The following is a 25314-nucleotide window of genomic DNA, read 5'->3' as shown; positions in this document are numbered from 1 at the left end:
ATTTATCTGTTCACCTCCGAGTCCGGTTATGTGATAATATTCAAAATCCGACCCCAACTTGAGGTCTAAATTATTATTTTATAAAATTCCTAAATACTACCCAAAACCCCTATTTTTTATCATGAAATTCCTAGATTTGATGTTAAAAACTCATTAAAAGTAATGAAGAATTGATAGAAAATGAATTGGAGTTGCTTACTGATGTTTGGCCAAAATGCTGTACTTTTAGTACATTACTCGCCCTACATTTTGTTGTCTTAGTAATTAATTGTGTGACAGTTGAGCTAAATTATATTGTTTTATGTGTAGGAGCATCGTAAGAAAGAGTCGATGAAAGTTGCACGAAAAGAGGACGAAAATGCAAGGAAAGAGCACAAAATCACCAAGTACCCAAGCCTGGCTAGATTCCAAGCATAGCCATCTCTATAGCCTGCTTTGCCGTGCTACAGGCCAAGCATAGCCAGCTCTATAGCCAGCTTGACCGCGCTACAAGCCAGGCATAGCCAGCTCTATAGCCAGGCTGACCGCGCTATAAGTCTGTCCTCGCGAGGTCTATAGCCCGGTGACTAAAAGTTGCGGATTAAAAGATACCAACCCGGATTTGGACTCAAGGACTTCGTCCTAACATATAAAAACTCCCTAAAAGAGTTGAGAAAGGGTTAGACATTATTTTGGAGAACAAAAAGGCTACAGAGCACTGTGGAGCAAGGAATCAACGAGTTTTCCCTTTTTCTCTTTACTTTGTAGTTTAATATCTTTGAACATCATGATGATTGTTTATACATTTATGAGTGGCTAAACTATCTCATCTAGGGTTTGATGGAACCTATTGAAGGATGATTTTTTCGCTACGTTTAATATAAATTTGCCGTTGATCTTTCTTTACTTGTTCAATTATATTTTTGTTGTTGTTGATTGAATAGCTCTCAATTAAACATGCCTATTTAGTGTTTATTGCTCGAGAGAGTACACATTTAGGTAGTTGTTGAATAACACCACTCCTAATGTATTTGAGAGATCAATACGGAGGGTTTAAAGGCGGGAGTAGAGATAACGAAACCTTGGTGCGATCATAGTGAGCGGTGAATTAGTACCAGCTAGCGTAGTTCGAGAGAATACGTCTAGTAAATTATTGTAGTTTCTCGAGAGAGAGCTACGACATCCAAAGTACTCACGATTGGTAGATAATACTTAGGCGGATTTATTGGAGATGTAGAGGGGGAGATTCCGACAATAGGGGAAATCATAACCCTAGACCTTTCCAAATCTTGTCTACAACATTTGGTTTATTAGTTATAAATTACTGCATTTTAATTACTTTTACCTTAGTTAATAAACACTCAAACCATTATTTAATATTTCTAAATGTTGATTGCTTGAATTCTTGCGAAATTAGTGGTTGCGATTAGTAGGTTAATTTCCTGTGGGATTCGACTCCGGACTTGTAAACTGGATTATATTTGCAAGGACCGCTAGACCTCTTAGGAGGCATAGTTGGGCATGATCAAATTTTGGTGCCGTTGCCGGGGAATTAACAGTGTTATTAATTATGACTAAAAGAATTATCAGAATTCTTAGTTTAGTCAGTTTTATCGACTTGAAATTCATTATATTGAAACTCTAACGTTTGTAGTCTTGTATGTTACAGGTGCATGCCTAAAAACTCCTCAAGAACTGGTGAATTGTACGAAGCATTACCGGACCCTGAGAAATCTTTCAAGGCACTAAATTATGCAAACAAGAAAGACAAACGACAACAGAACTCAACAGAACGAATCGAACTAGACATAGGTGACGTAATAGACAACCAAAACAACAGAAACACTCTGAATGACCTGAACAATCAGGGTGTTGCACCTCTTGAGCTAGAAGCAGCCTTGTATGATTGGGCGCAACCCGCCGCTGAAAATTTGGCAACCACAATTGCAGTCCCTCAGATACAAGCAGAATCATTTCAAATCACAAACAACATGCTAAGAAGTCAAGGCTACTTCCGTCTTTGATGTAATTGAGAAGTTTCCTCCACCCACTTCCGTCAAGGACATAAGAAGTTTCCTTGGTCACGCCGGCTTCTACAGGCGGTTTATAAAAGAGTTTTTCAAAATTGCTAGCCCTTTGTGTAAATTGCTTGAAAATGATAACCCCTTTGTGTTCTCTGATGACTGTAGGGTAGCTTTTGAGGAGTTGAAGAAGAGGCTGGTGACTGCACCAATCATAGTGGCACCTGACTAGGAACAACCTTTTGAGCTGATGTGTGATACAAGCGACTGTGCTGTGGGAGCAGTTCTTGGGCAGAGAAAAGATAAAGTCATGCATCCAATCTACTATGCAAGTAGAACCTTGAGTGGTGCCCAACTTAATTACATAATCACAGAGAAGGAGATGCTATCAGTGGTGTTCGCATTTGACAAATTTAGATCATACCTAATAGCTCGAAGGTAATTGTTTATACTGACCATGCTGCTCTCAGGTACCTAATTGAGAAGAAAGATTCAAAGCCACGCGTGATTCGATGGGTGCTACTGCTGCAAGAGTTTGACTTGGAAATCTATGACCGATAGGGAATGGAAAACCAAGTTACAGATCACTTGTCCAGGTTTGAAGGAGCTGAAAAGAGGGTTGAGGTGGAAGAGATCGTGGAGACTTTCCTAGATGAACAACTTTTAGCCACGAGCCTTGAGGTAGCGCCATGGTATGCAGATATTGCAAACTACCCGGCGAGCGGTATTGTTCCCTATGACTTGTCCTCTATGTAGAAGAAAAAGTTCTTTCATGATTGTCGCATGTATTTCTGGGATGAACCATATTTGTTTAGGATTTGTATTGATAACATGATCCGGGGATGTATTCCCGAGATAGACCAAGCTTTTGTTTTGCAGGCATGTCATGCTTCGCCTTATGGAGGCCATTTTGGAGGAGTAAGGATAGCTGCTAAAGTGTTGGAGTCGGGCTTTTATTGGCCGACGTTGTTTAAAAATGCACAAATTTGGATAAAGGGTTGTGATGAGTGCTAACGAACGAGCAATATTTCCCGTCGACATGAGATTCCCATAAACCCAATTCAAGAGGTGGAAGTATTTGATGTATGGGAAATCGGTTTTTTGGGACCATTTATTAGCTCATATGGCAAAAATTACATACTGATATCTGTGGACTATGTCTCGAAATGGGTAGAAGCCGTGGAACTCCCGACAAATGATGCAAAGGGTGTTATTTAATATCTAAGAAAAATGATCTTCACCTGATTTGGCACTTCAAGAGCGATCATCAGTAATGGAGGCACCCACTTCTGCAACTGAGCCTTTGCAAAGTTATTGGAGAAATATGGCCTTCTCCATAAGGTTTCCACTCCGTATCACCCACAAATAAATGGGCAAGTGGAGGTGTCAAACTGAGAAATCAAGAGTGTTTTGACCAAAACTGTAAATGCTACTCGGGCTGATTGGGAGAAATAATTGGATGATGCACTATAGGCCTACCACACTGCATTCAAAACTCTGATTGGTATGTCACGTACAAATTGGTGTATGGAAAGGCGTGTCACTTACTGGTAGAGTTAGAGCATAGAACATTTTGGGCATTAAGGCAATTAAATCTTGACATGGAGGCCGCTGGTACGAGTAGAGTCACAAAGCTGCATGAACTGGATGAGTTCCGTTACCATGCTTTTGAGAGCACAAGGATGTACAAAGAAAGGATGAATATAATGCACGATAAACATGTTCAAGATATAATTTTCAAACCCGGAGATGTCGTGTTGCTGTATAACTCAAGATTGAAATTATTTCCGGGTAAGCTGAAATCTAGATGGTCGGGACCATTTAGAGTTGTGCAAGTGTTCTCAAGTGGAGCTGTAGAAATTGAATCCGAGGATGGAACGAACAGGTTTAGAGTCAATGGGTAAAGGTTGAAACATTACTTTGGCATGGATGAGGAAAATGTTGTATCGGTGATTCATTTGAAGGAGCCTCAAGTGTTGAGTAAACCTTGAGTTCGATTGACTGCGTCATGCCGCGATATTAAATCAGGCGCTTCATGGTAGGCAACCCATTGTAATGTTGTATTCGTCAAACTGTGACGTTAACTAAGGTGCTTATGGGGAGGCAACCCAATTCGTAGTTTATTTTAGCTTAACTAGAATTTTCTTTTTGTTTGCAGTCACTAATAAGTTTTTAGTTAAGTCTTGGTCATTGAACAAGTACTGGAGCACGTTGGAAGGTCATAACGCTAGGAGTAGTTCACAAAATGGGGTGTTTTGCAGAATACTCACTTTGTAAAATTTCACATTTTTCTCTTTCTCTCGTATATTTTAAATCACTAGAAGAATCAAAAAATGAAGAAGAAGAAGAAGAAGAGGAGGAAGAAGAAAAAGACAAGAAAGAAATGGAGAAAAAGAAGATGACAGAGACGAAGCAGCAACAGTAGCAACGAAAGTTGAAGAGAAAGAAGAAAGTAAGGAAGAAGAATAAGAGAATGATGAAGAGAAAGAAGAAAGAAGGAGAAGAAGTAAAACTAGAGAGAACAAAGAAGATAGAAATGAAAATTTAAAATAATTTGAATGACTGTGAGTCTTTTTAAATTTTTGAAAATTTTAATATTTACTCTTTAATTTGACCCCGACCCCCTTTAATTACCTTTATTTTGTTAACCAAAAAATGTATCCTAAATTCTTACACAAGACTTCAAAAGTCTTTTTTAACTCATTTTCACTTTTTGAAATTTTTTGTTAGGATTTATATTAGGGGTGGGCGTCAGTCGAATCGGTCGGTTATTATGGAAGTACAGTTCGGTTTATCGATTTTTGATTTTATAATATTAATAACCAAATTAAACCAAAGTATTTACGGTTCGGTGCGATTTTTTCAAAGTTAGGTTCGGTTATTTTCGGTTTATTTTTTCGATTTTAAACGGTTGTAGGAACAACAAGTATTTACGGTTTGTAGGAATATCAATAAACAAGGCTGGAATTTATTTGCTGTTCGTCCAGCCCAGCAAATTATCATTTTGTCATCTGAATAAAATTGATCCAGTATAATGCTTAGAATGTCCTTAATTCCAGAACTTAATAAAATAAAATCAACATACACAAAAGAGGAAGTACTAATTGAAATGTCCTTAACAGTTAACAGTGAGACATTTTCTTTCTTCATACACAAAAGACTAAGACAGTGAGATATTTTCTTTTTTCATACACAAAAGACTAACAGTGAGACTAATTGAAAATCAACATACACAAAAGACTAAGACATTTTCTTTCTTCATAAACTTAAACTTGACTTTGTTCAAAATTATTCCAAGTAAAAAAGGAACTAAAACACAAAACAAGAAGCCTTATCTTAATAAAAAATCAACCAAAGAAATCTTGAATGTGAAAAGTTTCTGCAAAATTAAAACCAAAATAACAAAAACCGAAAAAGCCTTATCTATCAGAAAGTTCGGCCAAAACGGCATTAACAACCAACTCAACTCAAAACGTACTAGTTTGACGGGACCCAACTCAACTCAGAACTCAGAAGAAGTCGCACTAACCTGAGGATGAAGGATGAGCAACGAGCTGAGGAAGAAGGCGTCATAGTCGAGCTGAGTAAGAAGGCGCAGAACTCACAAAAACTCAAAAGAAGTCATAGTAGTCGGCGACGGCGAGTCGCAACAGTCGTAGCAGTCGCACAGGAAGAACCCTAAATTTAATTTTTGATTTAGGTTTGGGAAATGGGACGTGACTAAGTGTATTAGTGATTTAGTGTAACCGATGGGTTTGGGTATTAGACAAACTATCAGTAAGTTTGGGTTTGGAAAAACTAAATTGGGCTTCAAAGTTCAAATAGGTATTGGGTTCGAGCCTAAAATAGGTAATAACTAATACCCAAAATTTCGGGATTTCGGTTAAACAGAAAACCGAAACACCAAAACCAAAACCGCACCAAAAAATCGAAAATTAATAATTTAAAAACCGTGCACCGACCGAAAAACCGATTAAAACGAAATCGAAAAATTGAAATTCACGGTTCGATCGGTATTATGCCCACCCTTAGTTTATATGATCCATGTTATAGTTCTATTTAACTAGTGTGTTTTAGAGGATATCAATTTGTAAAATGTATAAATATTATAAATATTTTTCGCGATGTGCCCAAAAAAATAATTATCAATCATCTATCATATTCATAGTTTAGCTACTTACATTCCCCTTTTAAACATTTTCAGGAATTACATGCCTCAAATTTTCTTTCCAAAAAGGTGAACTCAACTACTCGATTTCCAATTATCTTTTCTTTAAGTTTAAAAATGTAAAAGAGTTCCAAGAATCAAATGCCCAAATTCCCCAAGTTGGTACTATTTGCTTCGACAATTTGAAGAGCAAGAACTCTCAATCTACTTTACAAACGAAGGGCAGCTCATAATGAATAGGAGAGGTAGGTTCTCCGCACAAGAATCCACAATTTCTGCACTTAGTTCAGATAATTTCCATTAATGAAAACAAAGAATAACTATGGAAATGGAATATGGGTATATATCCTTTGACAATCTTATCATGACATTCTAGATATGGGTTTTATCTGGTCAAGATTTATTGACTGAAAGATGAAGTAGTCTTGAGGTTTTTCCCCCTTTAAGTTTAGTACTTTTTGATAATAAACTGTTACATTCAATAGACATATGCTGGATTTATCTGATTGTTGGTGGGTGTTTGATTTTATCTATTATTTGCAGATATCTACTGGAAGACTTTGGTATGTGTGCCTGAGTGAAGGGAAGTAAACAAGGGAGCTTGATAATCTTGAAAATGGGGTTCTTGAGGGGAAGGAGAATGTGGGTCATTTGGATAAAGGGTAAAAAGAACCTTACCTGGGAAGTGTTTGTTAAGTAGCTGAATTGCTGAATAGATTCTGATAATGGAGTTGCTTTTTACTTTATCTCGTTATAGCAACTTCTGTATAGAGAAACGTCCTAGAGGTAGCGCATATCAAATATTATAACTTATTTTTATTGGAAAATGTTTCTTACATGAGTGCTCTGAAAATTTCTGCTTTGGAAGTAGTATTGTGCTAAAATGAAAAATGTAGGTCCATGTTGATTAATTTGCTAATGCTTCATTTTACATAGATTAGTATAACATTTATGACTATCAAATTTCCTACTAGTGATTATTATAGTGATGCACCAGCCAGAAACTACATTAATAATGGTGGCTATGCGCACGGAGTTTAGTTTTGAGTTTTAATTTCTTTTTCTGGATTTATTTCTTTTCCACTAAGCCATATTCAGTTCTTTCATGTAGTTTAGCAGTGGGGCATGCACGCAGAAGATCCATAGTATGACCAAGCAAATCTTGGAACTTGTGGGAGAGGCGGCCCTTCAAAGGTTGGTGTATGATTGCCTGAATGGAGCTTTATTGCATTCTTCACTTGCCAATCCCATGGTTAACTTAACTTCTTAGTCAATTTTGATCATCTATGCGCTTATGTGTCCTAACTTGTTTGTCAAATACACCTATTAGCTGCAGCGACACCATAGAACTTTGATTGACTGTGCAATTACTTTTGTAAGCTTAATGAGTAAAGCACTGGTATGCTTCTAAAAGATCACCTAGCGCCATGTGCCAACTGTTGACATGAGACGTCTTTACTCTTTAACTACTGAACGTTCTTGCTCTTCCCAAGCCCTCACTCCTCGGAGAATGCCAGAAATTAGTATTGCAGTTTAACTTTCTGAGAAAAGAGAGGTCAAAGTAGAAGGTAAGAGGAGGATCCAACACCCTTAAACTAAGTAAGATGACAGTAATGAGCATGCTTTCATTAATTTAACTTTGTTCCAGTATTAAGAGATGAGGTTAAGAAGTGTAGAGCATGTGGGATTCAACAGTCTCTTCATGATATTTTCATAATAGAAAAACGAAATAAGTTTGTGGTTAGAAGAGTAAAGTTGATCTCACTAGTGTTTTTCGTGTTATAAGCTTCCGAAACGTTCTTTCTTTTAGGAAGGGAGCCTTGGCGCGGTGGTAAAAGTTCTCACCGTGTGACTTAGGAGGTAACAGGTTCAAGCCGTGGAAACAACCTCTTGTAGAAATGCAAGGTAAGACTGCATAAATAAGACTCAATGTGGTTTGGCCCTTCCTCGGACTCCGCACATAGCGGGAGCTTATTGCATTGGGTTGCCCTTGCTCTATCCTTTCTGAAAATGAGAAGTTGATCAATTTAGAGAAAGATGGTAGATACAAATAAGCTTATTGCCATTTCCGCCATTTGGAAACTTACTTGATCTACCACCTTTTTATGACCTATTTTACTACTTAATCCAGTCGATTGAGTGTTTTATATGTGTTTGATATATTGATGCCCGATGCTGCTTGCATACGAAATTTTTATATATATATATATATATATATATATATATATATATATATATATATATATGCATATGCAAAATGCCCCCAATATATTTGGTGTATAGTAGGTGTGTGCATTAGTTGGATGGAATCGAAAAACTCAAATTGAACCAAATCTAATTTTAATTTGAAATTTTTTTAATTCGTGTATATATATATATATATATATATATATATATATATATACGAAAAGTAAGGAATTCCGCATATTTTGACCAATTCAAGGTGAAAAATGGGGTTGCTTCCTCGGCAAACTGGGATAAAGTTGAGCCAAAAGATCTCGATTCAAGATAAATTCATGAGGAAGTGGTAGCAGTTCGTAATGGAAAGAAAGATACCACTACTTCGCCTCTTTGTCGGACCGCCGGCGCGAACAACAGTGGTCTCTGACCAGGACCTGGAACCAATTCATATTTGGATCTTGACATGTCGGTGGTTTTTAACCGTAGGCATTTTGCCGGAAGATTATATATATATATATATATATATATATATATATATATATATATATATTGTTGATTTAAGGTTTAAGGACTGCTCTTAAACCTTTTATTGTGTGTTTCTCGGTTAATCAAACAGAGCATCTCACAGACAAAGTGGTTTGGTTTTTTCAGTTTTGTTGTTTAATTTCTCTTGGGACTTTTATCTATTGAAAAAGAAAAAACAAGTTCCATAGGATTTAATTATCAAAAGAAATTTCTGTTGGACTCTTTTTAGTTGTTGGGATGCGTAGGCTCTGACTGAATACAGAATCTGATTTAAGCTGTTCAGCTATCTTTTCTTTTTATCTGATTTCATATGTCCTTGTCTATTTGCAGGTCTGACAATGCATAGAAGCTACACCGATTAGTCCTGTTCATTAATGGAGATAGCCGTAAGTGTCTTTGCATAGTATAAAAACTAAAAGAATATATTTTGGAGCTTGTGTCATATCACCGGAGCCATGTAAACTGGAAATAAAGAGGAAAGAGTTAATGCAACAATTTACTTCCTTTTTTTTTTTCCTGGAAACATTTCACGATATTTCTGGTGATTTGAAAGGCAAAAGCTTAAGCTGAGGCAACCCACCTTTGGCCAGGCAAGGCACTGCCAATAGGGTCTGCGTTTTGAGTGCGAACATTTTCTTATCTTTTAACTTGGAAGTGCTTTAATAATTCAAAAAGATTAAAAGAGTCAAAAAATGAGAATCCTGAGAAGTTGGAAAATATTTACTTTATTCCCCTCATATTTTGTTATGTAAAATTTTAGACAGATTCCATTTCCTCTTAATGTGTACACATGGCATAGACTCATTTTAACTATTGAATAATATACCTGTCTAAATTCCTCTTTTCTATGACGGGGAGGAAAGCTCAAGGTTTAGCCTCCACCTGGAGGCCTCAGGGCAGTTAGGTCTTCCGTTGCCTCAAGGGACATGGCCATGAATTTGTTTCAAAACGTCGATTCTTGCATCTACTTCTTTGGCTGCTCCTACGGTTGCATTCACTCTCCTATGCTAATAAGGATTAAAGTATGAACATTAATCATTTCCAGGCATCATAGAAGTTGACATCATGCTTTTCTTTTATTGATTTAGCTGTTTAATGTTGCCAATAATTTATCACATTTTCTGACCTATAACATTCCCCATTGCAGCCTAATGAATCAAAGACACCAAGCAAGATTGGAGATAGACCAACCAGTGATGTTGTCGTAAGGCTTAGAACGCAGGATGGCCGTGATGATTGGCTTTACTGCCATTCACATATTCTTGTCGAAGAGAGCAAATATTTTGCTGATCGGTTATCAGATAGTTGGCCAACATGTCAGATTCTTGACTCGCGCAGTTGTGTTGAGGTTTACTGTGAAGAACCTGATTTGGACTACCATGTCAATGTCCTTCGACTCTTCTATGTCATTGCAGATAGTTTAATGACTGAAATTTGCCACGGTGTCAGGAATGCCCTTGGCATTTTGCGGGTTGCTGTCAAGTTTGGATGCCCAAGAATTATTGCAGTGTGTGTGGATTATTTGGAAGCAGTCCCATGGGAGGAAGCTGAAGAGGAGGAGCTATTAAATACTATACCAGGCATGGGATCTAAAGTGGAACCAGTACTTGCTCGTCTCCAACCAGTCAATCCTACTGCAGTAATGAAGATTTTTCTTGCGGCCCTTCAATTTGCTACATCATCACCTCCTTCTCCTTTGAATGATCTGAAAACCACTGCTCAAGAACAGCTTGAATACCTGCTTACTGAGGATGATGATGCTCCTTTACTGACTGCCGATGAAGAAATAAAGCTAGAAGTCATACGATGTGCCAACAGGCTGTTTGATAGATTTAACAACCTCGTAGAATCTCTACTGTGTGATCTCCAAGAATCAATTTCAGATGCTGGGAAATTGCAATCATTGCATTCCTGTTTAACAGATTTGTCATGGGCATGTCAGATATTAGGAAAGCTGGAAATTATGAGAGATTTTGTTTGCAGCTGGACAGAGTTGTCAATGAAACTAGTTATAATTTTTCAACAAAAAGAATCAGAAAATCAAATTCTAAAAACAAAGCTGAAGGTTCTTGAGGTGACGGCAAAAGTATTAGAGGCAGTAGGATATGGCATAGTTGCGTTACCTACTGTAAAACGACTTCACATGGTGAAGCTCTGGCTTCCTTTTGTCCGATCCATGAAGCCTTTAGTTGATTCGGAAACTGAGGATGATCTCACAATAAAAGTTGATAGTGAGTTATGGCAATCCTTGGAGTCGGCATTTGTTTCCATTATACTTGCATTGCCATCAGTTGATCAGGCAGAGATTTTAACTGAGTGGTTGAAAAATCAGCAGATTCGATATCCAGACCTCACCGAGGCATTTGAAGTGTGGTGTTACAGGTCCAAGGTTTCCAAGCGAAGGCTGGCAGCACTTGGGGAAGAGCACAATACAGCTAAGACAGTATGACTTGTCTGTTTTTCTTTTTTAGCCAATTCTAGGATTTAGGTTGTATAACTGATTATATGCTGAACTGGTAAGACGTCTTAAAATGGTCTAGGTTCTGTAAAATCACCTTCTCATTTTTGTCTCCCTCGCAATGTTTTTTGCTTAATAATTTTCTATGAAGTATGTCAATCTTTCTCAGCAAGATGGTTGCATAACTAATGATTGACGACAACTTAAGTTCTTAGACTGAAAGCTTACTCTTGACAGATGGTTATTCTCTACCCTTATGTGAGTGCTCGAAATTGTTGCAAGTCTTTCGAGCCAGTCGTTTTCCAATGAACATTGACCACTTTTACTTGTCTTCGGCTTTTTTCATTCTAGTTGTACTGTAAGATTGAATTTTAGAGGATTAAATTAGAACCAGAAAAGGACGCCAAGTGATACACTGACAATAAAACGATTGATTTTCAGTTGCTATGTTGTTATGTGCTTCTACACTTGGCATTTATTTTATAAATTTTACCTAAGTACAAAACTTTTTTTTTTTTAAGCAAGTCCACTAGGCAAGGAGCCTAGGGCTAGTTTTTTTTTTTTATATATATATATATATATATATATATATATCTAAAAATAAAGAGAACAAAATGGCAGGAGGTCTTACAAGACGAAAGAAATAAACTTTGACGGTCACATAGCTCCTATTATCAAAGTTGAGTATAGTACTCAACAGTGATAGTACAAATTATAATATAATCTAAAAAGGAAATAAACTAGCCATGCTATACCATCCCAATTGAATCGCATGTTTGAATTTCGTTCATACTCCTTATTCAGAGCTGGATACGAGATTGAATCCAGTTGTGTAGCCATTAGTTTTCCTTCCAAGGCTCTAGTTGTATCTTCCTTGTCTATGGAGCTCATGTGATCATCCCCAAATTGTGTAGTGTCCAGTAGCATATCCTTCACTGTCTTGCCGTATCCTTGATGCGTTTCTTCTCCTCCTTGCATAATGTTGCATTTTACAGCCCAAACACACCCTATAAATCCTGCCTCTTGATGTCTAGAATCCAGTAGATTACCTGCATTATTATAAGGATTAGTAAAATCACACGCATTCCTCATTGCTTCAAGTGTCCAGCAATTGTGCACGAGAATGGGCATGCACTGATTGGTGAGAAAATTGTGAGGACTCCAGCAGTGATCTATCGAAACATTTGTTTGGCACCATTCCTGGGATATAGAGTGACTGAAATACATTGGGGTTTTACTCCACAATGCAACCATTGATCCCATTTTTTAATGCCAAAAGCCCAAGTCACCATAAATGACATGATTGTCGCGATTAAACTCCCGCGCATTCTTGTGTTATAACTCCAGTATTGTGAATCCTTTACTTGTAACTTCATGGTGAAATTACTGGTGTTCAGATGAAGGATTGAAGCACTAGGGTGCTGGATGTCAAAAGCCATCTTTCGATGACTGTAAGTCGACCCTAGTATACTGGAGTTCCTCCTTGCTTCCATGCTTATGCCTACTACTAAGACTTCTTCAAGGGAATGAGCACTAGATATTAATACCACCCATTGAATTTGTATTAAGTAGTAAGGCATGGATACAATAACATTTCCTGCAAAAAAACAAACAGAGTTAGTGAAAAACAGAATCATCACCCTCTCCTCTGTACAGATTTGAGGATGATGATCATGGCTGCTTCCCCTTCTTCTTACACTCCTATCCTCCATTCCTCCTAGTTCTTCGCAACCTTCACTCTCAAATAGGGATATTGTAATTTATCATCATTCACCAATCTTTGACCTTGTACCTACAATTGTGTGAAACAGTCAGCCTCAAAATTACCTCTATCCAAAGCATAGTTGGCTACGTAATCAGCCAGTTTATTACCCTCTCTCATAATATGTGATATCCTTATGCTGCATCTCCCCATAGTGCCTTTGATCTCCTCTACTTGTGTTGCAATTATCCATGGTACAACCCAAATCCCCTCCACCACATTCTTCAACATCATGGAATCAGTTTGGAGCATAATGTGTGTGTAACCATGTTGTACACAGTACTTCAGTGCTTCTAGCATGGCCATAGCTTCAGCTTCAATGTTCGTCCCTTCATGGATCTCCTTTCCTTGTGCATGCAGAATATCACCATATTCATCTCTCAACACAAAACCTCAAGAACTCCTTCCCGGATTTCCCCTTGATGCCCTATCAGTATTCACCTTCACCAAACCTTGTTCAGGTAATTCCCATCAGACTTTCGTCACCTTCAACTTTGGCATGTAATGCTCCATTACATGTAATAAATCTGGCCATTTATGAGGAATATTTTGTAAACTTGGTTTTCTTAGGCTTACCAGATCTTGTAGTGTAGATGAGATTTGGTAGATCACCCTACTTACTTTCACTGCCTCTCCATGCTTATAGCTATTCCTTATTCAAAGTTCCTACACTATAATCGAAGGCAAAGCCTGGAATATAGGCTTTAATCTAGGTACCACCTGAGCTGCCCAATATTTTAGAACTGTCTGCTGCATCGAAAATCCTTCTATATTAATGCCTGCATTTGAGAGAAAGTACTGCCACACTGTCTTAGCTGCATATGATCTAAATAGTACATGTGACATTGTTTCCTCTGATGGATTAATACAACACCAACATTTGGATGGCATGAAATTATTTTCAAGTTTTACCTTATTCTGATCTTAGTCTTCTAAAATAGTCATCAAAAGGTAACTTGCCTTTCCAAACCTTCCACATGAAGAAAGCAATCTTAAAAGGCAAACCTCTCACCCATATATTTTTGTAAGCAACACTAGAATCTCTTCTCCTTCTAATATAGTCCCTGGCAGTTTTAACAGTGAAGTTGCCCCTAGTATCCAACGTCCAGTATGGTCTATCCAATTCATTATGTAGTACAGGAGGTTTGATGTTCTCAATTACATGAAGTGCTAACTCTTGAGGAAGAATATCCAGTAACCTACTTTCATCCCACGAGCCATCTACTATCACATCATATACGATGTGGACAAATTCATCACAGTAGAAATCTGGAGGAGTAACAAAGTACAAAGATCCCAAGCCTGTCAAGTTATCAAACCAAAACAGTGAAGAACCCATCCTTGGCTGCCATATTATTTTGTGTTCAATCTCATCCCTACATTCAAGAATCTTTCTCCACACATGAGATCCATTTCTACAAGGAACCACCAATGCATTCAACTTTTTGCAATATTTTTGACACATTAATGAGCTCCACAAAGTAGGCTTTATTCTAAAGTTCTACCATAGTTTACAAAATAAGGCTTTAGACACATAATGTAACGATCTAAATCCAACCCCTCCTTCTTCTTGTGGCAAGCATAATGTATCCCATGATGCCCAATATTTAGCTCTTCCTCCTACTGAATTACTCCAGAAGAAACGAGCAAATAATTTATGAAGTTTATTAATAACAAAGGATGAAGGGTTCACAACTGACAATAAATGTATTGGCATGCTTTAAAGAACATGTGAGATCAATACAGCCCGACTACCAATCGATAGAAGTTTACCTTTCCATGATTGAAGCTTGTCAAGCACTTTGTTAACAAGCCCCTGATAGTAGTCCATTTTCCTTCTAGCATAAAAAATTAGACAGCCTAGGTAAGTGAAAGAAAATTCCTACTTGCCGATTCCAGTCACTCTTTGCACCTTGTTCAAAAACCTCCAAACTTGTTGAATGATCCATATAGATTGCTGATTTTGCCTTATTAATTCATTGTACAGAAGCTACCTCATAGGCACTCAACACCTCCATAATTAGTTGTAATGAAGTAGCATCAGATGATGAGAAGATGATAGTATCGTCAACATACCCTAGATGATTATTCTTAGGACTCCACTTTGGCAAACCAAATTCATAAAAGTATAAGTTTAGATGAAGAGAATTCAAACCTCTAGACATAGCTTCGGCAGCTAAAATGAATAATGTAGGTGACAAGGGGTCCCCTTGCTTAACTCCTCTGGTGGACTTGAAAAATTCATACGGCTGGCCATTAATTAAAACTAAATACCAGTTGTTAGACACAATGCCAAACACTATACCAATGAACCTTTTACAAAAGCCCATTTTCCTCAACACTTTAGTCATGAATATCCAGGAAAGCCTATCGTAAGCTTTGGTCATGTCTAATTTCATCACTATATTAGGTCATGCCCAACCTAATGTCAGTAATGATTTCTTGAGTTAACAACACATTTTCTAAGATGCTCCTTCCTTTAACAAAACATACTTGTTCATCTGAGATGAGATTAGGCAATAGAGGAGCAAGACTTTCATGAATAACTCTTGAAAAAATTTTGTTAACGAAGTTGCTCAATCTAATAGGTCGCATATTTGAAAAAGTAGCAACTTCCTTCTTCTTAGGCAATAGCACCAGATTTGTGCGAATAATAAATCTTGGTAGTCCATGACCATTAAAGTACTGCCTCACCATGTTAAATACATCATCCCCTATTATGTCCCAACAACTATGGAAGAATTTCCAGTGAATCCATCTGATCCTCCAGCACTATCCCTATTTAAGCCAAAGACAACCCTCTTGACTTCATCTTTCCTTCGTAGGTTGTTTCACCAGTTCTTGATTCTGATCAAAGGTAACCATGTTAGGAACATGATCAATGATCCCAAAAGCAGTAGGTATCCTCATTGAATTGATTCTGGAAAACATTGACTGCTTCAGCTGCTATTTGTTCATTACCCTCGATCCAGTTACCTTCACTATTCTGAATTCTCTTTAATTGCAATCTTCTTCTCCTACCATTCACTTATGCATGAAAGAGTTTAGTGTTGCGATCTCCATCCTTAAACCATGACATGCCAGACTCTTACTTCCAAAATTCTTCCTCGAGAGACAAAAATCTGATAAGTTCAGCCTGAACTTTGTTAAGCCTTTCTCTATTAAGCTTTGTTGGATTGATTTCAAACTGTTCTTCATGAACAAGTACCACCTCTTCCAAGCTAGTAATCTTTTGGAAAATATCCACATACATAGCCTTGCTCCATGCTTATAATGCTCGCTTCAACTTCTTCAATTTGTGATTGAAAATTATGAATGGATTACTACTAAAGTCTATCGTCCAGTTTTCCTTCACAACATCTTGAAAGGTGTCATGTTCTGTCCAAAAATTAAGGAATCGAAATTGCTTCTTCACAGGTATAAAATCTGGATCACACGTGATTAGTAAGGGACTGTGATCCGATGCTATTTTGGATAAATGAGTAATTTTCACACCTGGGAACATTTGTTAAAACTCCATGTTTGCTAATACTCTATCCAACCTCTTAAAAATGCAATCTTCTTCAGCCCTTCTATTCCACCAAGTGAAGGTAATACCTTTAAAACCAAGATCATGCAAGTTACATGTAGTTACACAATGCCTAAAATCATCAATCTCATTGAGATGTACTGGTAGGCCTCCAAACTTCTCCTCCTCATCCCAAATCACATTGAAATCACCCCCAACTATCCATGGGGTTGACATATCAGAAGCCAAATCATATAATGTGTCCCACAGTTCAATCCTATGAATATCATCGCACTTGGCATAAACTAAGGTAAGAATTACCTCATGTTGAGAATTAGAATCCACCAGTCTTAAGGTCATCTGCTGCTCCATATCAAATATTACTGTGACTTCATAATATTCATCCACAAATACCCAAATCTTGTTAGAAATATTTACAAAAACCTGAGCAAATTCTATCCTTCTTCTGTATCTCTCCAATTTTCTAGATTGCTGCATTGGCTCCATTAAACCCATAAATCTAAAGTGTTATTGTCTATGTATTGTAATTAGCCTTTCAAAGGCTTGCTTTGTATTCACTGATCTAATATTCCATATTAATGCATTCATCATTAATTGGTAGATATGGAGAGTGTCCTTCTTATTTGAACTCCTGTATCAGGGACAAGAAAGTTAGAAGTTTCTTTTTGTTGCTTCTTCCTACCTCTGCCTGCAGATTTTGCTCTATCCATATGCCTAAGAGATAAGTCACCCTGTCGAGCAACATTCATGAAATTCTGAGATGTGGATTCCTCATCCATGTCTCTTCCTTTTCCTTATCCATTCTCTTCACCATCTACTGATGCAGATTTTTTGGCTACCTGAATTTTAAAAGGTTTAGGAACTACTGCTCTGCTAGTAGATTCCTTAGCCACATTCTGCATCTTGAAAGATGACTGCAGTTCTTTATTTTCTTATAATTCTTTTCTTTGGATGCCAGTGATAGGATTGGGTTAGTGTTAGGATTTGGATTAGGATTTTCTGGGGTGAGGATTTGGTCATTGTGGTTGAGGCTTACATCAAGAGCAACTGGTTTAGGACAAATATTTTGGATATCAAGAGGTTTAGGCATTAGATCAGGTTTGGGCAACTTACTAGCTTCCTCCTGCTTATCTCCATCAACATCTACTCGCATCAGTTCATGATCTTCCTCTAAGAAGTGAACTCCATCTTCAAACTCCTGACCATCAATCTGACCATCAACTACCTCCTTGTCTAGCTCATCATCTGATTGTAGTTCCCCTTCTTCTTCTGAATCATCCTCTACCTGTTGACTCCACAATCTCCCCTTCAGTGGACTTCCTGTAGGAAAATTCTTTTCTTTGTTTGACTGATCAGCCCTATCAATTTGTTTCACATATGCTCCTCCTTGTTCATTATTCACATTAGCATCAATTCCCTTTGAGACATCATTCTCGTTGGTCCTTGGATTGACAGTATATTTTTGAGTGTTTAACGTTTGTGAAGGGATCTCTTGGCATGATTGATTAGTAGTAACATTGTTGCCTCCAAAGGCTCTATTGACCCATTGTGCTGTGGATTCCTTTAACATTGCTTGTTCTTTCTCCTTATCCTTCTGATTTATACATTCTTTTCCAATATCCTTACAAGCTGCAATCCTAGGTGAAAAAGGATTATAAATTGGTGCAGCTGGATTCAAGGTTCTCCCAGTTTCAGTATGAGTAGGTTTAGGGCTGCAATTGGCCTAATTTTGCTCTACCAAAGCTAGCTGATTGTTATCTTCATTATCATCTGCATCCTCCACCAAAGCAGCAAACTTATTAGTCGTTTGAACACCATCAACATGAACAAATTCTTTCCCACTGTTGCCTTGTGCTTCTTCCTACTGAACAAGTTTCTAGATACGATTATCTCGAACTTCCTTCCATTGTTCACCAACATTACCAACAACTTTTCCACTAGAAAGGATCATTAAAGAACCTTATTTTGTACCTGTTTTCCAGCATTACCAGTAACTGCCTACTTCACTTTGTTATTAGACTCCATTAGCTTTGGATGAAGTTGCCAACATTCAAACTGATCATGACCTTGAATTTTGCATTGCTTACAATACTTGGGCAGAAAATCATAATTTATCTTCACCCATTCAGTCCTTACCTCCCTTGTGGCCTCATTCTCGATATCTATATGAACCTTCTTAGGTAAATCTGCTAACAAGTCAACTAGGACATTAACTCTTGCACAACTAGGCCTAGTTTTATTAATTGTAGCCATGTCAAGATGCAACGGCTTCTCCACAGTTGAGGCTAATGAAAACAAGCATTCCTTTACAAAGAATGTAGGCAGCAAACCTGGAAAGGAAATCCATGCCATAGCCATTGGTGTTTCTTCCCCGGCCTTGAATTTTGCATCATAAATTAGTGGCCGCAACTGATATTCATAACCATCCTTGTCTTTGACATAATAAGTATTTTTCGACGTAAAGTTAATGAAATCTTCCCATAACGTCAATCTTATCAAGACATGTCGATCTCGAAGGATACCAACACTACATTCTTCTTTGATTCCACACTGACTTTGGATAATTCTACGTAATTCCTGGAGTTCTGGCCAACCATACGATAGCTTTCCAACAACTGCATATTGTAAGCCTTCAATTATATTCATGCGATCAACCTCAACTTTTGTGAATTTGACGAAAGGTTCTCCATTTAAAACAGTGGCTCATCGTAACTGTATAGGCTTGACAGTAAGTTTTGAAGTAGGGTTCGACTGCATGGGACTGCTTTGGACGACAGATTTCAATATTTTGCTGTAATCAATGGGTTGGGAATTGTTGTTTGTGGTTGTATTAGTTGGGGCGAGGGAGGGAAGAGGCTGACCAACTGGAAAAGATGGTTGGCCGCCGGCCGGAACGGCCATGGCAACGCTCAAACGCAGAATCGCCTGGAAAAATCGCTAGAGCTTCTCTCTCCTTTAGGGTTTTATTGTTCAATTTTTCCTAAGTATAAAATTGGTCACAGATTTGGCTGTTTTTGTTTTCAAATATTTTTCTCAGCCATTGGCCTTATTATTTCATGAAATGCATTCCAATTCGACCACAAGTGTCACGCATGAAACTTTTGTTCCAGGCAATCTTTCTCTCTCCTTCCGATCTTCTTTGTAAGAACGTCTTCAATTTTGTCCATTCATTACAAGGAGCTTATGAATCTGGATGGCGTGACATGGATCGAGCGAGCATTTTACATCCTTTTCTTCCAATAAATTTTGTTTGTTTAAAAGTAGCCTAAAGTCAAACCTTGATTAGAGGCCTTAAATTTTTTTAAAATAAAAAGTTCATATATATTTTTATTTGAAGTTTATTCATCTAACTTTTTGAAATGTAAAGTTAAGTAATAATTTTGTTTATAATCAATTTCTTCTAATAAATTTTTTCAATTAATAATATGTATAGAAACTAGCAGCAGGTTTACCTTGAGTCTCCACAGCAAGATCCGTACAGCTAGCTAGCGATCGACTGACTTCGAATTACTTGGATTGGCACAAAAATATGCAGAAGTATAGTATGAGTACACCACAGCGGTACCCAGCAAGTATCAAGACTAACCTAAGTGGAGTACTGGCGAGGGACAGTCAAGACACCTATTGGACTAGATAACCTGAACAAGTATAGGCATACAACTAACAGAATATGATATCTCTACAGAATTACGCACAATGATAACAATAATACGGTGCTTGCAGTAGGAAATAGAAGCAACATTTTGCAGCGGGATACCACAAGTAATAACACAATAGAGTAGGTTGGACACAATTTAAATCCGGTGAAAAACAAATAAAGGAAGGAAAAGTAGCAACTTGATAAGAATAGCCGCTTTCGCACCAGGTTTATTTAATAATCCCCACGAGGTACCAAACTTCAAAAACTCACAGAATTCACAGGTCCCAATTCATGAACCTAATTACTTGGCATCTCATGCCCTCATTACAACTGATAACTGCACGGACGACTCACGTGCCAATAGAACCAATCTCACATATAAGACAAGTAGACGGAGTACATACAAATGATCGGTAGCATCAGTATTCATCTTCTTAAACCGATAGGGTGATAAAGTACGTGTATGCTTGTACAAGTGTTCTATCACAGTTCGGGCCAACGAATAAGAGTAGAGAAAATGAATGACACATAAGGAACGATCCCCACAATTCACACCAAGCAAAACTCACACAGGTTAGGCATGCCACTACACAAATATCAACAACAACAATGACTCCAGGCCATTACAAGTCATCATAAATCAATCTCCGACATAGCACACCTTGTCTCGCCACGTGTGCAAATATAATATAAATGCCCGCCTTGTCTCTGCACACACATAATAATATTCCCACCTTGTCTCTACACATGCGCAAACCCATATATATAGCCCGCCTTGTCACACCGCATGTGAATATATCAATGGTAATAATAGCATGGCAGAAACCTCGTGCAAACACCCAAACAAAGCCTCCCAACAATATCACGTGCCAAAAACACAACATCACAGTAGAATGACTTTCAAAACATGTGCCCATATTCCACAACATTTAATCTAAACAGTGTCAATACAACCACCACGCATAGTCCTCGGCTCAATAGACTGAGTACAACAGCAACAACAACAACAACAACAACAGCAACAACAACAACAACAATAGAGCGAGAATACGACAAGTAAATCAACAAATTATTCTAAATAAGGATGAGGCAACTACGATAAAGGATAACTAAACTTCATTTAGGGTTGAACAATTACGAAGAGATGCAATAGATTCAATTAAGGATAAGCAACAGAAAAGATAATCATAACCTCAAATAAGGGTAGACAAGTACAGAAGAGATAATAATATTTTCGATTAAGGATAAGCAATTAGGAAAGGATAGCATGGAAATCGAAGAGGGAACAACTTCAGTTAAGGCACACAATAGTCAAATAGGCAATAAGGGTTGAACATGAAGCAATTAATTCCAATCAAGACACGTAGAGGTGAAACTAGTAAAAGAAGAACTTAACATAACAAGACAATTTCATATCTAATGAACATAAGAACCTAAGAGCCCTAAAGGTCAACTTTCCACAAATAAGCCCGAGCACGTACTCGTCACCTCGCGTACACGGACTTCACATGACACAATTAGCACTAAAGACTCGATTCCTAAGGGGTAGTTCCCCCCCCCCCCACAAAGTTAGGCAAGATACTTACCTTAAACCACGCTCAATCAATCAATTAGTAGGCCTTTTCCCTCGATTTCCAACTCCGAACTACTTGAATCTAGCCAAAACAATTTCATACTATAATTATAACTATAGGAAATTTATTAAATAGTGAAATAATGATCTTCGCTAAAAATTAAAAAATCGCTCCAAAAAGTCGACTGGGACCCGCATCTCGAAAACCGATCAAAATTACAAAAATCGAAAACCCATTCGATATCGAGTTCAACCATACCAAAATTGTCAATTTCTAACCTCAATTCGTCCTTCAAATCATCATTTTACATTTTGAAATATTTTACAAATTTTCCTCAAATTTCCAACTTAGTTCACTAATTAAATGATGAAAATAGCAATGAATTCATAAAATGTAACAAGATTCGGGTAGAGAACACTTACCCTAATGAGTTGCATGAAAAACCCATGAAATATCTCCCAAAACCGACGTCTAGAACTCAAAATATGTTAAAAATATCAAACCCTCGACATATATGCAATTCTGCCTAGAACATCCGCATTTGCGGACACACACGCGTACCTGCGCTTTCGCTTGTGCGAGACAATTCTCCGCATATACTGTCTTCGCTTGCCCACACAGGGATCGCACCTGCGACCATAGTTGAGCATCTGCGATTGCGCAGCTGCATCTCAAATTACGCAGAAGCAGACATCACCTGGAGCCTCCAACGCTCATTTGTGATCCACCTTCCGCAGATGCGTCCTCACACTTGCGGTCCTCCAGTTGCAGAAGTGATTCAACAGGGTGGCACCAATGTCGCAGAAGCAACCAAACTCTCGCAAAAGCAGTCACGCACCTGCACATCAAAACTTGCAGGTGCAACGCACCAGAACCAGCAGCCCAGAAATTCCTAAATCCAATATCCAAACCGTTAACCATCCAAAATCCACCCGCAGCACCCGGGACCTCAACCAAATATACCAACACATCCTAAAACACGATACGAACTTAGTCGAGGCCTCAAATCACATCAAAAAATGTCAAAATTACAAATCGCGCCTCGAATCGAACTTATGAACTTTCAAATCTTTCAACTTCCAAACTCGTGCCGAAACATATCATATCAACCCGGAAATGACGTCAAATTTTGCATGCAAGTTCCAAATGACATAACAGAGCTAATCCAACTCTTGGAATCGCATTCCGAACCCGATATCATCAAAGTCAACTCTCGGTCAAACCCCTCAACCTTCCAAAAACTTCAACTTTCCAATTTTGCCGAAATGCTTCAAATTACCCTACGGACCTCCGAATCCAAATCCGGATGCACGCCTAAGTCCAAAATCACCATACAAAACTATTGGAACCATAAAAATTCTATTCCGGAGTCGTCTACAAAGAAGTCAAATTTTGGTCAACTCTTACCGCTTAAGTTTCTAAAACATGAATCTTTCTTTCACATTAATCCCGAATCATCCGAAGTCCGAACTCGACTACGCACACATGTTATAACATATAATACGGAGCTACTCGAGACCTTAAGACACTGAACGGAGCGCTAATACTCAAAATGACCGGTCGGGTCGTTACATTCTCCCCCTCTTTAACGAACGTTCGTCCTCGAACGTGCCAAGAGTCATCCATAAGTCATCAAGTCACTGAATTTATTCATCCTACATACACCCGCGGGTGACCCCACGTCACCCCAATCAACATAAGCCCGACGACGGCACCTCGACTGAAATTTACCCCTTTCACCAATATCAATAAGCCTTAGAATCTAAATTCTCACCATCTGATCATCTCCAAAAGACCCGACTCCTACATCCACACCCAGCATTAGCCTCCACCAGCTGCAACAACTTATGCTTACAGCCAAAAGGTACAACCATACGACGTAACACATCACACATATGCCCATAATAACATCTCTGATCACCATAACTGACCGTAATCAAATCCAGTACCATAAATTAGCCTCATATCCGATAGAACCCTTTTTCAAACCTTCACAATACCGACAATGATGCAAATAAACATGAAGACCTAACAACTATTCACCCGAATCAACAAATTACATCTAACACCACCTGGGCACACACCTCGCAAGCTAAAACCCAATAAGCACAACACGAATATGACTGAATATGCAAGAGAAACACACGAGAGAACTATCAAACAAGCCCGACAGACACAACCCCCTATCAGTACCATACTACGAATAAATTTCACAAGGGAGAATCAAAGCATATGAATAAATTACAAGGACCTCATCCTAATATCACTCCACCGCGGACCGCAGCCCGGTTTAAACGTATCAAATCATATGGAGACGCAAGGATCCCATCCTCAGCTCTGAATCGCAGGTTGCATATATATCATACCAATCAAAACCTTCCACTAATTTAATTTTGCCGATAAAAGCACAACACGTACTGAACTCTCACACCGGTAGAGCATCTAAATCACAAGTCGTAACCCATCACCCAGAAATCACATCAAAACTACCAAATGAGGAACAAAAGTCACTCAAAATCTCATAACTCTCAATAATGAATAAAAACAAAATGGTAGACACGGGCTACCACTATAGAATCTCCTAACATGGATAAACACATAAGTAGAGTACTAAATCACGAAACTACTCACATGTGAAGCAAACTAGGAGGACTCATCCCGATAAGCAGAACTGAAACAAAATATGAATGATGCTCCTCTATGACAAATCGAAACCATACATGTACAACATCATCTGGTGTAGCAGCCTCAGGCCTACTGTAGAAAACACATCAATGGGTTGGGCCTCCCCTTCTTAGGCGCCCTCTACTCGCCTGACCTGTACCCTAAGCTGGTGGTGCAGGGATATCAGCAGCTGGAGCCGAACTCATAGCCTGAATACCCCATTGTGACACATCTATCCAAAGTCAGGGATAATCCCTCACCATGTGGCTGGTATCTCCAAGCTCAAAGTAACCTCTCTGCTGATGTGGCTATGGAAACTATGCGGTACGGTACTCTAAGACCCATGGGTACCTGAAATATCATGCGAAGCTTGAAGTGCAAACTGAACTAGCTGACCCACAAAACCTCTACCATGCCGTACCCTCCCTCCAAAATAAGGACTGGTAGATCTCTATGGTCTGCGAGACCTCTTAGCCTCCCTGTCCTCTCTATCCTGACCCCGCCTGTCCTCTCTCCTGGCCTCGCCTGTCCGCTCTCTCCTAGTCCCACATGCCCTCTAATCGGTGGGTGATCTCTACCACCTACTGAAATGGAACATCTGACTCCAACTCCCGAGCCATGCTGAACTAGATATCATGTCTGAGCCCCTCAATGAATCTACGGACTCTCTCTCTAACTGTAGCGACCAAAGCAGGTGCATGTCTGGATAAATCATTGAATCTAACGGTATACTCTGACACGGACATAGTGCCCTGGTGCAGCTGCTCAAAATCCGTGCGATATGCATCCCGAAGAGTTTGAGGAACAAACTGA

General features: G+C 38.5%; 2 protein-coding genes across 6 annotated transcripts; one reads left to right on the top strand and one right to left on the bottom strand.

The window, feature by feature from the left end:
- The first annotated feature begins 6256 nt into the window (after window positions 1-6256).
- Window positions 6257-11504, top strand: LOC104088051 (BTB/POZ domain-containing protein At3g05675). 5 transcript variants are annotated; one of them, XM_009594218.4, is made up of 6 exons: window positions 6257-6413; window positions 6712-6830; window positions 7280-7362; window positions 7979-8073; window positions 9205-9260; window positions 10022-11504. In XM_009594218.4, exons 5-6 carry the CDS (start codon window positions 9249-9251, stop codon window positions 11321-11323), a joined length of 1314 nt encoding a protein of 437 aa, XP_009592513.1. In that variant the 5' UTR covers window positions 6257-6413; window positions 6712-6830; window positions 7280-7362; window positions 7979-8073; window positions 9205-9248; the 3' UTR covers window positions 11324-11504. The 5 variants fall into 5 exon arrangements, with proteins under 5 accessions (XP_009592513.1, XP_070037738.1, XP_009591273.1 ...); XM_070181637.1 differs by lacking the exon at window positions 6712-6830; XM_009592978.4 differs by lacking the exon at window positions 7979-8073 and having other exon boundaries at window positions 6258-6413.
- A 3566-nt stretch (window positions 11505-15070) lies between these two features.
- Window positions 15071-15481, bottom strand: LOC138895719 (secreted RxLR effector protein 78-like). Its single transcript, XM_070180440.1, has one exon. It carries the CDS (start codon window positions 15479-15481, stop codon window positions 15071-15073), a length of 411 nt encoding a protein of 136 aa, XP_070036541.1.
- Between the last annotated feature and the right edge of the window lie 9833 nt (window positions 15482-25314).

Source organism: Nicotiana tomentosiformis, chromosome 7, assembly GCF_000390325.3.
Source record: "Nicotiana tomentosiformis chromosome 7, ASM39032v3, whole genome shotgun sequence".
In the NCBI taxonomy this organism is placed as follows: Eukaryota; Viridiplantae; Streptophyta; class Magnoliopsida; order Solanales; family Solanaceae; genus Nicotiana; species Nicotiana tomentosiformis.
This window is presented reverse-complemented; position numbering and strand designations above follow the sequence as displayed.

Bases quoted from the DNA above. Each gene is read 5' to 3' on its own strand.
- LOC138895719 (XM_070180440.1), bottom strand. From the start codon at position 15,481: ATGACCAAAGCTTACGATAGGCTTTCCTGGATATTCATGACTAAAGTG.